Below are 22,365 nucleotides of genomic sequence, written 5' to 3' on the forward strand. Positions count from 1 at the left end.
TATAGAAAAATAGCATTGTAAAATATTGTTGTGTAATAAGAGCAAAATACACAATGCAAATAAATAAACTGATTTTATAAACTATACTCTAAGGACTGTCGAATTTGTGTGTTGGATGAGCGCCTTGAACGGGTGTGTCAGGAGTTAGAGTCTATTTGGCCAATTATATCTGTGTGCGTGTCTGGACATGTGTTGAGAGCTCATTCCAAGTGTTCATTTTTTCATTTTTGTTGGACCGTTTGTCCAACTCTACAAATCAAATGATTATCCATATATGGTGGGGGAACACAGTAAGGCAATTATTTAAGGCAATAAAAACAGCATTAACCGGTTTCCTAGAAACCATCCATTTAATCAGTCGACTGTGACCTAAACAGTGGGGCAATACCGGTAATGACGTTAGTACAAGAATGTATTAGCAACCTCTTGGCATATGGCATATTTAAAGCCTCATATATGATTCGTTTTCATTGACAAATGTCCTACTCATGACCACGGTCATACTTTTGCATCAGTCAGCTCATTCAGAAAGCAGTGTTATGATTTGAGAGAGAGAGAGAATATGAGCAGTGAAGGAGGTGTGATAAATCATTTTTTCAATTACAATTTTTTTTTTAAATCAACAACACGCTCTTCATTTGGCAATATTGCTGCAGAAAGTATAGCCATTCTTCTTTGTGATAATTCCATCAAAGGAAGGTCATCCACCAGCTGGAGCACACTGCGTCACAGGTTCACTGAAAAGGTCAAAACAACAGAGTTTTAAAGGTTAACGTCCTGCAGCAACGGAATATCACAGAGCGGGCCGTCCTGTTTCTTTTTTTCCATTTCGGCCTTTAATTGTGTTTTAGCATTTTTCTCTGATTCCATGCCACGTAAACATCGGGCCTACAGCTGCGAGCAGAGGCCACCACGCTCTCTCGCTCTCAAACAAGCAGCCCTCGCTGCCTGTCTCGCCTCTTGTTTATTCAAATTTACCACTCTGGCTGCAGGCTTACAACACTAAAAGCTCCTGTAGATTCCTGTCCCCGTCTCCCCCTCTCCCTCTATGCCTTAACTGTCTGTCAGCCACACACACACACACACACAAGCGCACGCACACGCTGTCAGAGGAGGAGCAACATCCAGTTACTTTCTGCTTGCCTCCAGTTTGTCCACAGAGGTGACAGTAACATGGAGCACATGAAGAGTGCTCATCCACGTCACTGCATATTTGTAAGGTGAGATTCGGCAACAAACTTTGAAGGTAAGGGCACTTTTTCAAAAAAGTAATCACATTATTATTAGTGGGAGTATGTACGTGTGAAGCGAGGGTGCAGTTGAAATCAATTTGGCGACCAATTGTGGTGTTTGGTCATGTGGTGGAACTCATTCCTCTGTTCTGCATCACCTTGGAGTGATATTTTAATGCCTCACTTATTATTTTGTATATATGAGGGGAACCGCAGGAAATTATCCAATTTCAACAGAGCGTGTGACGGAAAAGTGGTTAGGACTGCACGACTGTCCGTGTTTTATGTTATGTGTTGTGTTTATTATTTTACTTTATGTTAACTGTTTTGTGAAGCGCTTTGTTACAGCTGTCGCTGTTGTGAAAGCGCTATATAAATCAGCATGTATTGTATTGTATTGTATTGTGTACATATACTGTAGTGACAACAAGAACAAGAAGAAATGTTCTTCCATTAGTTGGCAGTAGATACAATAAACCGGTGTTTAAAAAAAAAGAATAAGTCATGGCTTCAGCTTTGTGTTTAATTAAAATGGCCCAGATTTCATAGAGTTAAGTCAATTAGTGAGTAAAATGAGACGAGATTTTATTTCAGTGCTACTACTTACAGTATGTGACAAGATTGTTTGGTGGTATGCTGTGTGATTTTTGTAATGGGCGCCTTGGCTCTACAAAGGTTCTCTCTATATTGTGCCTTCAATATGACCCACAATTCATCTTGAAAAGTAGTGATGGTTACTCGTCTTGAGGAATTGACACTGCACCAAATACAAGGTTTATAATTATCTGAAGATACTTCAAAACGGCAGCAAATCTGTGCATTTCGATTAGACAGTGATATAAGGTGACTAAATAAAGCTCCTCCCCTCACATTAAAATAGTACCTTTGTAGCAAGATGAGCGCCAAAGCAATACTTTTATAGTGCACAGGGCACAAGAGCAAAGTTGTCTACGCAACGCAGCTCAACTTTTATTGAACGCCTTAAAAAATAACCACAGCTTAAAAATGTGCTGTACATAATAATGATCAAACATCCATCCATCCATTTTCCGAACCGCTTGATCCTCACTAGGGTCGCGGGGGGTGCTGGAGCCTATCCCAGCCATCTCCGGGCAGCAGGCGGGGGACACCCTGAATCAGCTGCCAGCCAATCGCAGGGCACACAGAGACGAACAACCATCCACGCCCACACTCACACCTAGGGACAATTTAGAGCGTCCAATCAGCCTGACATGCATGTTTTTGGAATGTGGGAGGAAACCGGAGCACCCGGAGAAAACCCACGCAGGCCCGGGGAGAACATGCAAACTCCACACAGGGAGGCCGGAGCTGGAATCGAACCCGGTACCTCTGCACTGTGAAGCCGACGTGCTAACCACTGGACTACCGGGCCGATGATCAAACATAATAATAATAATAAATTCAATTATATAAATAAAATACGATTTTATATTAAAAATATACTTACAACTCCTGCAGTGCCTCTTCTGTGTCGTTACATCAAATGGTCATATAGTTCTTCTGTTGGTCACCTGCTGTTCCACCACTGGCCTGTTGGTGGTCTCAAAGTGGTTGAAGTTGTGATCGGGTCTGCAGAGGAGACAGTGAAGAATGAATTTTCTGTGAAAAACCGGAGGATATTTTCCAAAAACAAAACAAAACAAAAAAATCCAGAAATATGAGGGGGATTATTGTTTGATATGCGGTAAATTCACGAGTTGTGGTGTGAAAATATTGTTACTATGAGTAACACATCATTACACGGACAGCCATATGGCACTTTGTATTCATTTTCTTCACTCAATTTAAAACAATATAGCAGTATCATAGTTTTTTTTATTGATTTAATTATTACGGAAGGTCCCCCAGCTGATGCAATTATTTGCCTAAAACTATTTTTCATTTGACTGATGAATGAACTATAGTAGGCTGTAATAGTACAGTATAGTGATGGTCCACGACATAAAATCTTCTGTACAGTGATTCAGAAATACGGAATGATGAATGATTCCCAGCACAGCTAAGATGCTGTTTTAATCTTTTGACACTGAGCACAAAGGATTCCCAACAGCGGCTTCCCCATCCCCGTGCGTCCGAGTGCATCCGAGGAATCCCCTGACTTGCATGCAGAAAATTAGATGGCTGAAATAAAGTTATGGCTCTTAATCACTACTCCTGGTTTGCTGCTGCAGCTGCCTCTCCCTTTGCTGACTTGGTTTCATTCAGAACAGTGTCCACTATTTTGACTTAGGCTCTGTTACAACCCCACCGACAACAACCCCGCCACCTCCACCCTCCCCTGCCCCCACACACCCCACTTACACACTCCCAGATACACTTACATACATCCCACTCTCCCACCACCATCACCATCTTGTGTGAGGGCACAAGTCAGGCAGATGTGAAATTTCCCACTTCTTAGAGCAGGGACACACAGAGATCGAAATTGCGATCACAAACCAACGTTGCTAATTTCTCCAGTAATAGTGAGGGGGCAGCTTAGAATCAATATTTATCAAGTACAGTGACAAAAATGTCACTAATATGCATCATAGTCACCATGGATGCTGATTATTTGTATTAAATGTATTTGTGTGTGCGGATCGCAACAGATGTGTTTTGGAGCCCGTGTTAGTTGTAACAAAAGGTTTGCTTTGACCAACCAATCAGAGGACGTCATCAAATTTACCCCTCACAGGGCTAGTGCCCAAGCCCTGTGAGGGGTAAATCTTCGGCCCACTGTTGTTGAATGTGTACATGCCTCAATCAGTATTATGTGGATGAAAAACAATGGTTTTCCAGCTTGGTGAGATGATGGTGAACTGGTTAGCACGTCCTAAACCTGACTCAGAAAGACTAATCCATGCGCTTATCTCCTGCAGGTTAGGCTAATGCAACAGCTTGCTCACTGGGCTCGATAAATGAGCTACAGTATAAGACAGCATCCAGAACGTTGCCGCTTGAGCCCAGAAGAAATCACACTTGCCTTTTTGGGCGGCAAAAGATGATGTGATCACATCGGGTCAAGTTTGAAACAAATATCTAATATGTTCATTTGGCTTATTTGTCATTTGCATTTGCAGACAAGGTCATGTCTGTAACGATAGAGACCAAGATCTAGGCTGGTCTATATTTGTAGACTAGATGATTTAAAAAATAAATATCTTGCTTCCCTCTGATCCCTCCACTCATTAAATGCGTCCTTTGATGAAGCTGTGTACTGTGTGTAAGGTCCACACTGACACATGCACTGACATCTATCAACATGCGGCCGGTTTTGGCTTTTAATCTCCCTGCTAAACACTGACACCAAATCTGACATTTCGCCATATCTACACTCTTAAAACTGCTGGGTTAAAAATAACCCAATTTGGGTGAAATACTGCAGCTAATCCAGCCCAAAAAAGGACTGAGACCATACTGGGTTATTTTTACTCATCGCATTGGATTGAGGATTTTGCCCAAGATTTTGATCCAACAAAGGGTAAAAACTACCCATACTGATGAGTTAGAGCTACCAAGAAATTGGTTTCCATGTTGCTGTGATAGAAAAAAAATCATTCAAGTCATTTATTATCAACATTTTCTAGGAAATAGAAGCAATTTACCTCTGTGATGGGTTGCCACAGCAGGTCACTCTCATGTTTGGCACATTTTTTACACTTCTTGACACAACCCACCTGTTTTCAATGAGTGGGTCGTCTGCTCTGACTGAAACGACTGGATGTCGGTGTCCAAAGTCAGTGGTGTAATCCACGGAGCCTTCTAGCAGCCACCAATATTTTTGAAGAATCTCACCTAACATTCACAGTACTGTCAAAAATGATGGCCTGCTTTAACTCTTCAGCTCCAAATCAAATCTTCATCCCAATCTGCTCGGCCGTGCATTTTTTTTTTTATCACGTGGGACTTTCTAAAACCAAACTAATCACCCTGCTACCATGGCCCAGTCTATTGTACATTGCTGCTTCTGTCTGTTGCATCTGCTGGATTTAATCATCCGACGGTTTCTCTCCTTGACAGACAATCACTCTGAGGGGAAGTGAAGCCAGACCATTAAAAATGCCATTTTGTTCACCACCACCATTCGCGGGAAGTAGGGACCGGACGCGGCCAGGATTAGCGATTTATTATTTTTCTTAACCCGAAACATTCTTGAATAACTGCGAATGGGATCATCAATAACCATGTTCCACGTAAAATGATTACAATAAAATAAATACAGTCATACTCCAAAAAATTCAATATGTATATTCAAAAATTTGAATGTGTACAGTATATTCAAACTTCTTTGACATGACTGCACTACAATGCACTGTACACGATATAAGTTTTACAATCCTACTAAAAAACAAAAAACAAACAAAGACTATATTAATTAACATTTTTTTCTGCATGAATATAAATTAATATTAAAAAATAAATATAAATAAATAACAACATATTTTATAACAGGTCATGGGGGTGGGGTTGGGAGAGATCTGTGTATAGGTGATTCCACGGGTGCCGCACTGCGTATATCCAGGACTCCACTGTATGTCCATTTTGCTTTTGTTCATAGAATACAACACATTATTTATATTGTGTTTTCACAACAGCTGAAACTGTTTATTGCAAATGCTTTATTCAGCAGTTTGAAAAAAATATCTACCCATTCATCTTTTTGTTCCTAATTCCAGATCTTCACAATTAAAGATGGAGCCACTGTTAGCCATAGGTCACATTTAGGCATGCAAATGCAGACTCGCCGAAGCTTGAGCCAGCTGGTCAACCTCCCGCATAGCTACATCACAGACCACCATCTTCCTAAAGCACCATAACTCTGAAAAATTGGTCCAGCTAAATATATTATACGTCCAGTCTGAAAAACGTGTTCACATGTTACCAGACATCTAACCCCAAACAGAAACCCAGTTATCGAACATACATGCAGACCATATAAAATACACACACACACAATTGTTGGTAGTCTTGCCACAGAAAAGACTTTGAACAGGTCGGTGATGAGTAAGAGATGAAGTTAGCAATGTACTTTGTAGTAATGAAGTTTCTTGGGCTGTAAGAGCAGGAAGGAAATGTCTCTCAGGTAAAGTATGATGTTATCATATAGCCTAATGGAGCCACTTACAGGCTCAGAACAGCATGCAAGGACCCTTGAGTGTCTTTACATCGATTTTAGAATGAAAATATATTGCTTTGTCACATTGTTATGTTTGGCATATTTGGCAGCTGTTTTTTTTTTTACTATCACATCAACCTCTCTTGCATTGAAATTGTTGTTTTTGCTTTAAGTGTGCTGTTTTCTGTCAGCCTAATTGTTTTTTGTTTTTTTTTGGGAGGGGGGGGGGTTGTGCGGTTGGCTAGAGGTGGGGGAGTTACCATTTTAAATGTGCAGGGTATTACAGATTTGTGGACGGATGCTTTTAACCAAAGCATCATAGAGCAGCATCACAAGTGTTTGGATGTGTCGTGTGGGTGGACCTTGTGGAAACATAACAAATGGAGCAGACAGTTTTAAGGCTGATAATATATATATATATATATATATATGTCATAATAAAAACCATCCTAAAGATTTTTTTTTATTCTTACTGTTCAATCTAGGGTGCAGTTTCTCAACCCACCATCAACAGGGGCAAATCCACAATGCTTGGATGGCAGCATATGTTACTCCAAAAGCACCTTTCACAAAACTAGAGCCAGACAGTATTACCAAACAGTACAGGACAATACAATTGGTGCTCAAACATGCATTACATCCACTCAAAGGGGATTTTGCACTTCGAAAGGCAAGAGGCAGGGAATTTTAATGCAACCCTTTTGAGGTATATTGGTAGGTGGCTGGCCGCGTTACACAGTCCCATCCCCACTGTCAGGACATATCCAATCAAGGTTTACACTTCCAGGTCAGTTAAGATGCTGGTTTATAGAAAAGCTTCCCAAGGGAATTGCAACATTCATTGTCTCTGATTTATTATCAGACAACCAAACTGTTATGAGATTTCTGGCTATTTTTAGACAGTTATGAAGTCCTTCTCTCAGTCTAATCATAATTTAATATCTTAAAATGTGCCCTCTCGGTTCTAAGATATTTATTTCAAAGAAGGGATCATGTGATGCCTCTAAGACCGCAAAATGAAAGAGACAGTCTTAAAAATTAGCCTGCGAGATGCTGTAAGTGTTTCTCGAAGATTCCGTCCGAGCCTCAGGGTACGCCTGTGAGCAAACCGCAGATTTAGTTATGATATCAGCTTCCTTTTACACTAAAGGGAGACTTTTCGGAAAGGCAGATCATAATGCAGTCATCTTCAAATCAAGAGAAGGATGGCGCAAAAGAATATGATCAGTCCAATACCATTACATTTACATCTTGTGGGCAGTTAGACTTGAAATGACGTACTGACTAATGCTGCATTCCTGATCTGCGGCCACTCTCCGTTTTCAAACGCAGCTGCTGAAGTCTTTATTTGCTCACCTGGTCACTGCTCACACATTCTCAGTGTAAGCTGAAACCGCTGTCAAACACCTGCCAAGTGTTCCACATCATTTTGCATTGGTGACCTTCAGTGGGGGAGTGTAATACAGTACAAATACTTTGTTATTGTACTTCAGTTTGAGTTGACTTCATAAATCAAGTAGTTAAATCCGTCCTTCTGCAGTTGTTGTTTTTTTTTTAGGTACGGTATCTGTGTGTGATTGTGAATACCATTGCCACATGTGGCAACATTGCTGTAAAATAAATAAGACCCGTTTCGTTTTTTTTGGTGTCTGTCTGCCCGAAGCATCTGCCACCAAATCCGAGTGGACGCAATGGAGACTGTGAATACCAGCAGCGGGGGTGAAGCTGGCCTCTTCTCGGCCAGTCCTTACACCACTGTGGAGATTGTGCTCATCATTCTGGTGGCAGGATCCCTCAGTCTGATCACCGTCATTGGAAATATCCTGGTCATGCTCTCTATAAAGGTTAGTTCATTGCTTTGAGTCAAAATTGAATTCAAGTCGGTAAAACTCAATGTATGTACTTGCCTTTCGGACAAAAATCTGCCCGGTGAGGGCATGAATGGTAACTGACAAGCTGGTCTGGGATGACACAGTCAAGACTGTCCAAATGGCAACTCAAGCCAAAGCACTGAGAAAGAATGCATGGCAATGAAGTAGTGGGAAAAAAATGTAATACTATGTTTACATTTTGTCCCCGGCATCAGCAGTAATCCCGTTTCAGGTGACCATGGACAAGCCATGATAGCCATGGATGTCTGACCAGATTTTTTAAAATAATTACCCTACCTTGTAAAATGTAAATAACTGCTGGTGTTCCGTCTTTTACTTCACTCCAAATCTTTTTGACTGACTCTTCACATATTCAAACAACAAATGTCGAGAAGAAGGCTAAAATCGAATCAAGCCATTTACCATTTTTTCTAAATTGCTCTGTCTTGATCAAAGGACATGGACGGGTGTGTTTACTACTTTACTATTAAAATGCTTCCTTTTCCATTTCATATTTTACTCACAGCCTTTTGTAAGGTATCCCACAGTGGAGAAGCAATTAGAGAATCAATGTTCTGGCATGTAATCTAATAGAAGGGAGAAAACATAAATCACACAAAAAAGATTAGCATCTGACAGCCTGCTCCATGTGGTTTCTCCAAAGGTAAACAGGAACCTGCAGACCGTCAACAACTACTTCCTGTTCAGTCTGGCATGTGCGGACCTCATTATTGGCGTCGGCTCCATGAATCTGTACACCGTCTACATCGTGATTGGCTACTGGCCCTTGGGAGCGGTTGTGTGTGACCTGTGGCTGGCTGTGGACTATGTGGTCAGCAACGCCTCAGTCATGAATCTCCTGATCATCAGCTTCGACCGTTACTTCTGCGTCACCAAGCCTCTGAGCTACCCGGCGCGCCGTAGCACTAAGATGGCCGGTCTGATGATCGCCGCCGCCTGGGTGCTGTCCTTCATCCTGTGGGCGCCGGCTATTTTGTTCTGGCAGTTTATTGTGGGCGGGCGAACCGTGCCGCCTGGCGAGTGCTACATCCAGTTCTTCTCCAACCCAGCGGTTACATTCGGCACGGCCATCGCGGCCTTCTACCTACCCGTGGCCATCATGATCTACCTTTATTGGCGCATCTCGAGGGCCAGCCGTAGCCGAATGCAGAGGGACAGCAGGAAGACATCCGGCACCAGTGTCGGAGAAGCTCACTCTCACAGTCAGGAGGATGCAGGTGAAAACCAGATCCTGAACAGCTGCATTCAAAAGATGAGGGAGCAGCTCAGGGAGGCTGTGCAGAGCACGGAGAAGGAAGCACCGCAGCAGCAGAACGGATCCGCTCCTTACAAGGAAGACAAACCCGAGCAAGTGGAACCGGAGGCGGACAGTGTCCAACCCTCCACGTCTACGGAGAATGAGGTCCCCGTTTCAGTGCTGAAGGGACTGAATGCCATAAGAAGGATGAACCAAAGAGAACCAGCTTCCAGAGCAACATCCTTGACAGACTGTCAAGCCACAAGAACAATGCTTAAGGTAAACACCTTATTTCCATTGTGTCAGAAAAGACAATTTCACTCACTCACGGTATAATGAACGTCGTACAGAGGTCTCCAAATTACAGCCAGGTAGCCTGCTGTCCATGATTGTAGCTGTTGGAGTCATTGCATAAAATTAACAATTGTCTTTTTAGCTTGCCCATGTTGTCCTATTTTCATCCAACTCTGGGTGGAAAGGCAAGAGAAGGAAAGAAGAAGAAGGAGTCTGTTCTTGTCTTTCACTTCCTTGTTTTACACTAATCACACAACATTTGTGAAGACGTGGCTTGGCGAACTGCGACGTGACTACTACTTCTGCTACTACTGCCACTAATGAAGAATTGAAGAATTTAGATAGAGCTTTTCTCGAGTTGCAAAAAATGTAAATAAAGGATTTACAAATGAACAGCAGCAACATTTCGAGTCATAATAGCTATGCGAATAAAGGTAATTCAGTTTCAGCAACAACTAGCATGAATACCAATTGCCTGCTCCATTTTCTGCTCCGTGTCAAGGTCAGCTTAGCAAAGATTGCTCTTGTATTGATTGTTCAATGTGGAGATGTGGTTCCTCTGCCACTCAGTGCAAGAGCAGATCTGGCCAAGCGAGATACAGGACCAAGTGACTATTAGATGTATCAGTTACTCTTTATGCAAACCTCAGTATAGAAAGTTTGGATACAACTGCTGTCAGACTAACCACTGGGCTCCAAGGTAATAGTATGTAAACAGAAACAGAGTCATATGACTTGTCTCGAGTCAGACTTAAGTAATCAACTTCAATACTGGGGACTTAGACATAATTTTAAAATGAAACCTGCTGCTATGAAACCTTCTTTCGTCACGGACTGGTCCAAGGTCCGACTGGCTTGGAATAGCATCGTTGGATTGAGCTAATGAGCGTGCAAAATATCAACAGGTTTCTGCAGGTTGCATAAACAGTGACGGAAACGATGCCGCTAGCATTACGAAACCTTGAGCAATCAAATTGTATGGCAACCAAACAAGCGGAGACATTCCACAGATCCCAATTTTACACCCCTATCAGAAATTTCATCTCTAAATGAATATGAGATATAAAGCTGCCTGAGGAGATGGTTATTGCTCTTCACAGCCTATTCCTTTTTGGCTCGACCTGATCAGTACCAAGCTGACACATCTGCTGCTCTGATGCTAAAACCAAACCAAGTACTTGACCCAACCACTGCAAAATCTTTTTTGTGCGTAACAAAATGCTTCAAAGGCATCACAATGATAAACTGTACAGTGGTCCATGAGTTACTAATGACAAAACCTCTTAGCTTTCCGAGACATGACAGCATAGAAACCAAAATTGAACATATCTGTACACGTAGGCTTGTCACTTAGTGAGCCCTCAATGGTCAGGCTCCTCCATACTTGCTGGATTTGTGGTCATTTTTATTGCCCTTTGGGTTAATTTCCACATATGGTCAATTTCATCTTTTATCCCAAATAAACACTATTGGTCTGTTCTTTACAAATATTTATTAACCCATTATAAAGTGTTGAAAATAGCTTGAAAAATGGCTTGCGGATAAATCCATTAACACTCTTGAATGTTCGGCTATCTGAGAAGTGCCTCTTCCCTGACTGTGTGGGAACCATGCGATATTATATCGACTCAAGAATGAAAGCCTGGATGTTTTTTACACAATTTGTGAAAATCATGAAGTCGGCATTTAAGAAAGCCTGTTTTGTTATTGTTATTTTATTTATTCAATCAGTCAAGGAATATAAGTTTGGGTAGATGATGTAACCCTAGTCCTAAACATTTGTGAAATTTTGAAGGCCTTTTATCTGATCGGCTGGGATGGCGTGAACACGGACTTGGCTATGGATGGCTGGAGTTTTATGGTTTTCCTGAAAGATTTTGATGATGCAAGCATTCCGACAGTGACAAAATGTAGGCCAGCAGAGAAAGTCTCGCAAGTTGCGACCACTGATGTGACGCAATCTATTTCCCTCCAGGTGACAAAGCAGAGCGCAGTGGCCAAGTGGCGCAAGAAAAGCACATCTTCGAGGGAGAAGAAAGTGACGCGCACCATCATGGCCATCCTGGTGGCTTTCGTTGTGACGTGGACGCCGTATAACGTGATGGTGCTGATCAACACCTTCTGTTCCGTCTGCATCCCCAACACCCTGTGGACCATTGGCTACTGGCTGTGTTACATCAACAGCACCATCAACCCGGCGTGCTATGCCCTGTGTAACACCACCTTCAAAAACACCTTCAAGCATCTGTTACTGTGCCAGTACAAGAACATACGAGCAATGCGATGAGGCTGCTCTCGACGCAGACTCAGTGGACCAAATGTCAACTAAATGTTGAAATGTTAGCATGTCTTTCAATGTACAATGGAACTTGACTTACAAGTGCCCCAACTTTCAAATTTTTTTCCAGGTCAGAGCCCAATACATTATTTTTTAGTATGACCAGATTTGAGCCTATCCACCCAATGTCTTTATGTTTGCCACAGGGCTCATTACCAGGGCCCCCTGTCATTGAATGGAGATGTTAAGACAAAATCTGCTATTTGTCGTCAGTCCAACTGAAAGTGATCACTCATATGGATTAAACACAAGTACAATGGTATCATGACTTACAAGTGCCCCAACTTACGAGCTGTTGCTTGGTCTTTTTTTTTTGCTTTTGTGTTGAGAGTTTGGAGACAAAATAGAGGTATATCCTGCTGCTCTAATGAAGTAATAATAATAATAACAAAGAAGCAATTACTCTGTAGGAACAATTACTATTGCCGGATCTTATTTGGGGACCTTCACTGCCTCTCCTTCTTCCTCTTCATTGTATCATTTCCAGTAGATCTCAGTGCTCCCCAGCATGTTTTGGCACAACACAGTACAATAATGAAGGTGTGCAACTCTAAATTGAACCCTGACTGTATATTACAAATATCTGTATATAGATAGATAGGTAAGTAGGGAGGTTGATGGATAGATAGATAGATAGATAGATAGATAGATAGATAGATAGATAGAATTTGGGTGCAAAATGTGAAGTAGAAATAGATGAGGTGAGTTTCATCCTGATTGTCATGATGTGTTTACCCTGTTTTAAAACAAACGACACAGTGTAAAGTTGTACTCATCATGTGTCAAGTGTATGACAATGACCATAAACTATTAGGACACATTGTGTTAGTGTAATGTTGAATCGTGTGTCTGTGCAACTGTGTTCATGCTCGCTCTATGTTGAGCGCAGGTAGTGAAACTCGTCTAAATATGATATTTATGAATACTGTACCTTTATTGCGCTCTCTCCCTCCCTGACTTGCTGTTGACCTAAAACATGAACATTAAATCATGGCATGAAAATAAATGTTGTGGCATATTAAAATAAACTGAATAAATGGCTGGAGCACTTTCTGTGATTTATAGCAATGAGGGGGAGCGAAAGAGCGAAGGTTTTTCTGTAAGCCTCGAACTCGCTCTCAATTCAAAGGACGGCGTGTTTGTTTTCTGTGACAAGTCCTTCGGACACGATGGGACGCGTACGCCCTCTAGTGGTACAAAAGTTAACCACAGTTGCGAGGTACCCAGCGTTTGCTGATGATGCATTCATCCATTCGGACATGCGTAAGACTACACTGGAGGAACACCGCTTCTCAGTTTAAAGGCAAATAATAATTTGGCTCACTGTCAGTGATGTGTGGATCGATTCTGTAACATTGATTCCCTTGATAGCAGGTATTTGTGCTCCAAAATTGATTCTCAAATCACAGCTACTTCGGTCATTTGAGGTCATTTATATCATTAACAGTGACCCCAGTGGAAATGTATCCGTTGCGGTCTTGTCTAAAATGATCCACGTGTGTGTGAGCTCATACACAAACACATGCATGAAAAAAGACATGTTGCACAAACGCGAAAAGAAATACATTGTATAATATTATCCTAAACCACTGTGACTCTATTAAGGAAGGAAACAATTAAAGTTGTCACATCACATCTCGTGTTGTTCAAGAACCACCTTTAATTTTACAAGGCATGATAGAGGGCCTATATGACCAACTGTTCAGACCCGGACCTCCTTACTGTGCTAACAAGAGCAATCAATGTTCTTTAGCTCATTAGACTTTGTTCTGCGTGATGTTGACAACACATCACATAAATCGAGGTATTCAAATTCAAAATCAGAAAACTTTATTTGTCCTTGGCGTGAGTCGATTAAATGCATGTAGAGCTGCAATTTAAAACCAAAAACAATAAAGGAATACGATCAATATCTGCACATAAACAAGGCTAATGTTAAAGTACCGAGGCAGATGCAAATGAGTGTGAACTGAAAATGCATGTGCGAATATATTCAAGGATAGACAGAAATGTTTGATGAAATTCACGAACTGAGGAGCAGCACAGCTTTCAGCACTAAAGTGACCTTTCTTCTTTGAGTTCTGCAGGTGGGGCAACAAAGTCGGCGTCCTGAAGGCAGCCATTCAAACTTTGTAAACAAAGCATGTGAGGGGTCTTGAGCATTGCGGAACTGCTAGATTGCGTGACAGATGTTCATTAACAGTCAACAGAGTTCCAGGAGGAGTACCAGTTATTTCAGAGCAGACAGCCACGATTTTCTGTAGGCGGTTTCTGTCCTTAAGGCATATCCTTCGTGTTAGAGGAGAATTTCAGCAGACAATCAAAAGTTGTGCCCAAGTATTTGTGTTCCTCAACATGCTCCACTGTTTCAGCATCAACTAGCGACTGCTGCAGCTAGCTCCCTCTACCTATTGGAAAAGGTCACCACCTGGTACCCCAAGTAAAGTACATATATAGGACAAAGATTACCACAATTTGCCTTGGGTATTTATTTCTCTGCGTGGCAACAAGCGGTGTTTAGCGTTTACACACTGCCACCAGGATTAATTTGCGGCCACTTTACGTTGAAACAAATGCTGTTGTTTGGAGTCAAAACAGCCCTTATGTGCACGCACTAGAGCACTGTTACATCCACTTGAGCAAGAAGTGCTTTACTTACAAAGTGGAGTCCCATGGCTGAGGAAAAGCAGCTGATGGGAGTCTCCGGAGAGACCCTGCACTTGTCGGGCTCAGGCCACTGTCCTCAAGCAGCAGAAACAGAGGACGAGCGGGACGGATGCGTAGGCGCCGCGGAGGAACAGCCGATCAAGAGGGGCCCCAACCTGCTGCAAATGCTGAAGGCGGCCGAGAGCAGGTGGGCCCCCCATCAGGGTCAAGGAGGAGAGGGAGAGGAGGCTGGAACGGCGGAAGTCGTCACCGAAGCGCTGAAGACTGATATGGTGAGTACAGACGGCGACCAGTGGTGGGAAGTAATTAAGTCATCAAACTTAGTATCCTATCTGACAAGTTTTGTTGGATTTGAGCCTAATTTTGTTTTTGAGTTTTTCTGTGTTCAAGCCGAGCCAACCGCTATGTCTTTCTTTAGGTGTACCACAAAGCTCATTACGAGAGCCCCTTGTCATTGATTGGAGATGTGCTCTGTAAATCCAAGACCTGCTGCTATTTACAGGCAGTCCAACTGAATGGGACCAATTGTATAGATTATCCAAAAGTTCAATGATGCTTTGATTTAGGAGTGCACTGACTTATGAGTCTTCCGAGTTACGGGGTGTTACTTGTTTGATTTTTCCTTTTTATGTCGTGAGACAAGATTTGAGTAACAAGCGAGCATCAGAAATGCTGTCAATCGTGTACAGTAAAAAAACAAATAGAGCACTTAAGGAAATATAATCCCTTGGTGTAAAGGCAAGGAAAGCCAAAGTCGGTATTGATTGAATATGACAAAGCAAACACACAAATACAAAATAAGAACACTTTCAAGGAGCTGCTGCAGGCCACAATTCACACCCAGAAGCTCATATGCAGAGTAACTAGCCAACCCACCTTCTTCAAGCCATTTTCACGTTCATACATTTTTTTTGTACATTTCAGAGTCTGTACTTTATACTTTCACTTCAATACAGGACTTGAACAAATACTTTTATCAGACTATTTTTACACAAATATCTGCGCTTCTATTTAAGTACAGAGTGTGAGCATTTTGTCACTGCTGACAGCTACACACTTGTACATGCTTCTTAGGTTTTGAGTTTTGGGGTGCAACTTGGAAGATGTGCAAGAAGTGTGAGTCTGCATTTAACCGAGTCAATATTTTTTGTTTTAACCTGTACACCCGAGTGAATGTTTGACCAGGCACCAGGAGACACCACATAGACAAGACACTTCAGTGGGTGCACCTAAATAATTTTATGATATCAACACAAAGTACCCAAGTGTCTTCCTGACATTTCCATGATATTCTCTTTTCAAAACACTTCATTTATCAAAAACATAAAAAAAATCCTTATTCCATTTTGTAGAAATAAGCAGTTGAACATGAGTTGGTTTCACACAAATAACCCATTGTGGACCAAGAAATTCATTAATTAAGCTTTTTGTGAAAAGATATATTTTATGCACAACAGTGACTTTTAATATCCATCCATCCATCCATCCATCCATCCATTTTCCGAACCGCTTAATACTCACTAGGGTTGCGGGCTTCGGGCAGTAGATGGGGGACACCCTGAACCGGTTGCCAGCCAATTGCAGGGCACACAGAGACGAACAACCAGCCATGCTCACGCTCACACGAGGGACAATTTAGAGCATAAGTGTCAAATTCAGGTCCGGGAGGGCCGCTGTCTTGCATGCTTTCCAAGTCTCCCTTTTTGCAACACACCTGATTCAAATGAACAGGTTCAATGTCAGGCTTCCGCAGAGCTTGCTGATGATCTGATCATTTGAATCAGGTGTGTTGCAACAGGGAGACTTTGAAAACATGCAGGACAGCGGCCCTCCAGGACCTGAGTTTGACACCTATGATTTAGAGCATTCAATCAGCCTGCCATGCATCTCTTTGGAATGTGGGAGGAAACCCACACAAGCACGGGAAGACCATGCAAACTCCACACAGGAAGGCCAAAGCTGCGATCGAATCCATGACCTCTGCACTGTGAGGTCGACGCGCTAACCCCTGGTCCACCGAGCCGCCCTGAATTTTAATAAATAAATCAAATTAATTCATAAATACAACCAACAAGAATGTGCTTTTGATGGCAAAATAATGTATTTACAAATACTTACCCGTGTAACTATTTTATATTAAACAAACTTCAGAAACTATTTGCATGCTATTTCGTCATTGGAGTATTTGTAATGCGTGCGTGTGTTTGCGTGCATCGTGCCATGCGCTCATCATGAACAGGGTTACGGGAGAGGCTGGAGACTATCTCAGCTGAGTTCGAGCGTAAGGCAAACTACGCTTTGAACTGATCGCCAGTCAGTTGCAGGGCACACATTGAACCAAACAACCATTCACACTTACATTCACACCGTCACTGAGTACCGATCCTACGCTGCCCACACACAAGTCAGGCGAGTGTACAATTACACCATCAATGGCGCTCAAAGAGTAAATAAGAAAATAGTACTCTGTAATATTGACCTCGATTAATATTTTATTAGTTTATTTTTTTCTTGTGTGGTTTTGGAAGTTCCATTTTAGAGGGTCAATAAAGTGTTTGAATCTGAAACTATTGGACTTCGTATTAACATACAGTAATGACATACCGGTAATTAAACAGAATGAAAAAAAACACAATTTTTTGCCACTTTTTTTTCGATAATGAAGTGGATATTTGTTACTTCTTTTTGAGTGTGCACCTTGACCAACTGGGTCATGATAATACAGACAGACAGACAGAAGAAGCATTTCATACCTTTCTCAGTTAAATGCAGTAATATATTATTTTTAAAGGATAACTACATGCCTCTAAATACTGTTATACAGTGTGTGTGTGCGTGTGTGTGTGTATATGTATATATATATTTCTGGACAATTTAGAGTGCGTGTGTGTAAATGTACGTTTTTCAACACTATGTGACTTGTAATTCTCCATATACCAATATTGCCAATTATGACCCATTGCTCCTGAAATTGGACTGTGTTTCCCACGATACACTGAGGGAATCACGACATGACATTCTATCTTCCATTGTGTGTAAATTTACACCGAGCCTCTATTTTTTTTTTTCGACTATCCTCATACAAAGACTGCTTTGAGCTTAGCCTGTGCTTTTGCGAGGCGTGTCTGGTTGCTCTGTGAACTTGTGGCGTCACCTCATGCTTAATGCTTAATACAACGGTGTGCACTGAGGTGAAAGCATGAAGAAAGTGTACAGTCTGGTGAATGTGACCAAAGCCAAGGACCAGGATGCTGTACAGTCTGTTCGCATTAAGGTAGTGCTCCCTTTTTTTCTTTGAAAGACATCATCTTTCAAATGGATGTTAACAAAATCCATCTTTCTCGATTTCTCGTTACATTTATCGATGATTCTTTGCCTCAATGGCCAAATTCATCATTGAATCAAGGATTTTTTTTTTTGGACTCCTAAAGTCAAAATGGTAACATGCGTCCTTTCTTTGAACTTTCACCTTCGCCTCCTTGATCTTAAAAAATAATTTCTCAGCTGTTGCAATGTGATCATTAAATTTGGCTGCACGCTGCCGCACAGCTTGTGTTAAATATTAAGCTGCTTGACTCAAGTGCCACCGAATAGAAGAAAACGGAACCCGCATTCACTCAACTGTGGAGCCACATTTGTAATCATTACCATGGAAAATGCAGCACTGGCTGGCCTTCATTGTTATTATTGGCTCAAAATCATTTGATTTTAAACTAAATTATGTATTATTTTGTGAAGATATTGCCTAATTCAGGGTCATTTAGTTGGGACAAGGTCACAATCTCATTGTTTTGTGTTGGGTTGAATTGCACCACACTCAGTCATTAGAGTAACCTTGACGAGAGGTCACAGTCGGGCCGTGAAAAAGATGCGGATTATAATGTAATCTTTTTCACACGTTTTTTTTTTTTTTACAAAGAAATGGTAACCTGACACCGTTGTTTGGCTTGACAAATTTAAATAAGAAAGCACTGATAAGCAATTTTGGTACAGATTTCAGCAATGATCATGGCAGCGGGCACACATGATTTGCTTTCAGGGGCCACATCAAATGATGTGGCGGGCCAGCTCTGGCCCCGCGAGCCTTGAGTTTGAGACGTGTGCGCTACTGGGTTCAAGTCTGGAAATTGACTTGGCCAATGCAAACCCTTCCACTTGCTCACATGAATAATAAGAGGGTACAGAGAAAATGTGCATGTATTTCATTTGCAAAAAACAAAAAAAAAAACCATTTCCATCCATCTGAACTGCTTAAAGTTGAACATAAACAGGCCAAAATATGTTGTGCTGTACATTTGGCAGCCAAATATAAATAAAACAAAGAAGAATGAGAGTTATCTAAAATGTCTAATAAATACAATATACGAGTATTTTGAATGAACAATGACAGGTGTATGTATCCGCATCAGTAATTCCCATGTGCTTAAAATACTCAAGAAAATGAATACTGTATGTGAATTTAATGTGAATTACTACAATGTATTTGAAATACTTAAAAAGAGGTTCATGCACTTTATCCTTTTTTAATGACATGTATCATGTTTATTTGAGATATTTCAAGCCAAAGCATTTCAAATATTGAATATTTTTTTTTTTTGTGTTTGACATGTATACTGTCTTGCTGACATTGCAGAAGGTTCGGGTCATGACATGAGTCCACATGCAATAGCCATTAGCATTCCCACAACTGGGGGTATCTCACTTACACAGTGATGTTTGTTAATGATCGGGGGAGTCATTAAACTGAACACCAAAATAACTTTTGGTGCCACATAATTATGCACAAGAAGTAAGTAAAACACACACAACTACTATTACACATGAGGACAGTACAAAAAAGAGGAACATTAATGCTAAAACTATTAGCTGTAAAACAAAGCCATTAAAAGGCTGTAGCTATTAACAAATGCAGCTGGATATGCTGGGAAAGTCCTCCTTTTGTCTAGAATGTATCACCCTCGATAAATAGGAGTTCATTGTTTGACTATTTCAGTGAAATTAGTTTTGTTGTTGTTGTTTTTTTTTTGTTCCAACAGCAAATACAGTTGACGGAGGAGAAACAAGAATTCAACAAGCGTCCCATCAAGGCCGTCCCGTGCTCACTGGCTCGCTCCATCTCGCAGTCGTCCATTGACAGCCACAGTTCAGGTGCCTTTCATTCATTACTTACCTGTAATTTATGTTTAAATGCCCTTTAACTAAAGTTGTACATTTCCACTCTTGTCCCCATCTTAATTGTCTTATTTAAAATCATGATTGTGTATAAAGGCAAACATGTTGTACTGTACAGTGGGCAGTGCCAGCTCTGAGGATGAGAATTCACCTAGAAACAAGGTCCAGAAGACATCCAAGGGCGTCTCAGACTTTTGCATTAAAAACATCAAACAGGCTGATTTTGGACGCCGTGAAATCTGCATTGCAGAGCAAGGTGAGGAAAAGATTCCAAATGTACGTTCACATGCTCAATCACACGCACACGCACGCACACACACACACACACACGCACACACACAATATTCAGTTATTAACACACTCACTGAAACACACACAGATATACACAAAAACACTCTTGCAGACACAAACTTGCTCCCTCACAAATACATTTCCCATCACACATCTCACCACCACACACACAAACGCTCATTTCCACTCGCTCTCACACAAACACACACATTTTCCTTTTCATGGTGCTGGTGTCTACTCAGAGATGCCCGCTTTGATGGTTTTGAGGAAGAAGGTTGGTGGGGAGAAACCTCTGGCAGGAGCCAAAGTGATTGGCTGCACGCACATCACTGCACAAACTGCGGTAAGCACCCTTTCCCAACCCTCGGTCAAAAAGTCACAAAATATTGAAATGATGAGCTGGTCTCAAACTGCCAAGATTGGAATGTAGCCTGTGTATGGAAGCGTAAGTTCGTAAAGTCAAAGTTCAATCTTAGCCACGGCTGCTACATTGCTAGCATGAGTTATTCATGATGTTGATGTCGTATTCTGTGGAATGTGCAAATATGTGAGGTGATAAACCTTCATGTTGAGCAGAAATGACTAATTCCGCATCAGTCCGGAAAACAATGCTGCATGTGGCTGTTAGCATACTTAGCTCTCACCCGATGAGGACGGAGACCTACAGCGGCATTGCGAGTGTGAAGCCCTACAGTGGGCTGAGTCCACGTAAGACACCACTATTACATACTGTATGTTTACCCTTGTTTTGGGTCTAGTTCCTTCTGTCCGGCCAAGGAAAGTGTGATATCCGAGTGTCCCCACAAAGTTGTGGCATGTACACTCATGTGCACAGCGAATGATTGGTCGAGGCCTCACGGTCACGCCTTGTGTCCCTACCGTTTGTGATTGGCTATTCTTGTCAAGGCGTGGGGTGTTTTAAAATAATGATTACAAATAAAGGCATAAAATGAGGAGTGGGGACAGAGAGGGATGTTGTTTCAAAAAATTACGATACTTATTGTTTGTTTTTGTTTTTTTAAATTAATTTTGTCTAATGAAGGTCTTCTAGCTTTCGGCTAACATAGAATGCAAAAAGCCAATGCGAAAAGCCATTGGCCCGCTAAAGTAGATAAGCATCGATCTTACGGCAATTCTAAACCTTGAAACAACTGTAGCTTTAACATATTAAAAACCTAAGAGAGTGAGAGAAATCACAACTGAGCGTTTCGTGGAGATTCCAATCGTTTGCCAGAGTGTGTGTGTGTGTGTGTGTGTGTATTTTCCAGGTTCTGATGGAGACTTTGTTAGTGTTGGGGGCTCAGTGCCGTTGGGCCGCCTGCAACATCTTCTCCACCCAGAACGCAGTAGCCGCTGCTCTGGCAGAAGGAGGTACACAATGATAGGACACTTTGTTTTGTTTCCAAGCACTTGCTGTCTTCTTCATACTGTTATTTCCTGTAATGTACCTACCCCGGCCCACTCAGGTACAGCTGTGTTTGCCTGGAAAGGGGAGTCAGAGGACGACTTCTGGTGGTGCATCGACCGCTGCATTGGTGCTGAGATATGGGAACCCAATGTGGTACAAGAGTCACTTTTAATGTAGCTCGTTCAATAGTCCGTCCATCCATCCATTTTCCGATCCGCTTTATCCTCATAGGGGTTGCGGTCTTTAAATAGTCTTACCTCTAAAATCCTTCAAAGCTGTTCGAATTGCAAAAGCAAATTAATAAAAAGTTAAACAATCAACACAAAAAAAAAAGAACAATCACCAAAGTGATATAGTGAGAGTACAAGCTACCCGATATTAGGACCACTCGCCGAATTTTTACCATGGAAGCTTTGGCCTCGTGATGAAAAGCACCTGTCTATTCCCTGTGGCCAGGTTCTGGATGACGGCGGCGACCTGACCCACTGGCTCTACAAGAAGTATCCGACACTGTTCAAGAACATACGAGGCATCGTGGAAGAAAGTGTCACAGGAGTTTATCGGTTAGTTCAGGTTATATTCACTAATTATATTCGTGTTCATGAGTTTTAAATAATCCACGGTTCCTCACTAAGCTCCAAGTACTCATAACTCAAGGCACTCATAAGTCAAGGCAACACTGTCAAACGGCAGAATGATGGAGTTTTATTTTACT

The 22,365-nt window shown here is 41.7% G+C and overlaps 2 protein-coding genes and 2 long non-coding RNA genes across 7 annotated transcripts in view; 2 read left to right on the forward strand and 2 right to left on the reverse strand.

Annotated features, from left to right (window-relative positions):
• LOC147206050 (uncharacterized) lies at positions 1-14,853 on the reverse strand. Its single transcript, XR_015100668.1, has 3 exons — positions 14,772-14,853; positions 2,701-2,822; positions 1-737 (listed from the first exon to the last, which is right to left on the reverse strand). It is a non-coding gene; the product is annotated as an uncharacterized LOC147206050 (long non-coding RNA).
• Positions 1,151-13,145, forward strand: LOC147206051 (muscarinic acetylcholine receptor M2-like). The gene is made up of 4 exons (XM_086108802.1): positions 1,151-1,246; positions 8,015-8,195; positions 8,887-9,759; positions 11,750-13,145. Exons 2-4 carry the CDS (start codon positions 8,043-8,045, stop codon positions 12,059-12,061), a joined length of 1,338 nt encoding a protein of 445 aa, XP_085964928.1. The 5' UTR covers positions 1,151-1,246; positions 8,015-8,042; the 3' UTR covers positions 12,062-13,145.
• Positions 14,783-22,365, forward strand: part of LOC147206052 (S-adenosylhomocysteine hydrolase-like protein 1) — a 13,273-nt gene continuing 5,690 nt past the window's right edge. For 2 of the 3 annotated variants that reach the window (XM_086108799.1, XM_086108800.1), the window contains exons 1-7: positions 14,783-15,051; positions 19,816-19,927; positions 20,070-20,207; positions 20,485-20,585; positions 21,511-21,613; positions 21,709-21,803; positions 22,107-22,213. In XM_086108799.1, the coding sequence (XP_085964925.1) occupies positions 14,785-15,051; positions 19,816-19,927; positions 20,070-20,207; positions 20,485-20,585; positions 21,511-21,613; positions 21,709-21,803; positions 22,107-22,213 (923 nt within the window). In that variant the 5' untranslated portion in view covers positions 14,783-14,784. Of the gene's footprint in view, positions 15,052-17,907; positions 18,054-19,815; positions 19,928-20,069; positions 20,208-20,484; positions 20,586-21,510; positions 21,614-21,708; positions 21,804-22,106; positions 22,214-22,365 lie in introns of those variants that run through there. The other variant, XM_086108801.1, reaches the window with a different exon arrangement.
• LOC147206053 (uncharacterized) overlaps positions 19,776-22,365 on the reverse strand; it is a 14,832-nt gene continuing 12,242 nt past the window's right edge. Inside the window, exons 3-4 of one of the 2 annotated variants that reach the window (XR_015100666.1) lie at positions 21,695-21,780; positions 19,776-21,595 (exon numbers count right to left, since the gene is read on the reverse strand). This is a non-coding gene — a long non-coding RNA (uncharacterized LOC147206053). Of the gene's footprint in view, positions 21,601-21,694; positions 21,781-22,365 lie in introns of both variants that reach the window. The other variant, XR_015100667.1, reaches the window with a different exon arrangement.

This window comes from Hippocampus guttulatus, chromosome 4, assembly GCF_054856545.1.
Source record: "Hippocampus guttulatus isolate MCC_2025c chromosome 4, RoL_Hgut_1.0, whole genome shotgun sequence".
In the NCBI taxonomy this organism is placed as follows: Eukaryota; Metazoa; Chordata; class Actinopteri; order Syngnathiformes; family Syngnathidae; genus Hippocampus; species Hippocampus guttulatus.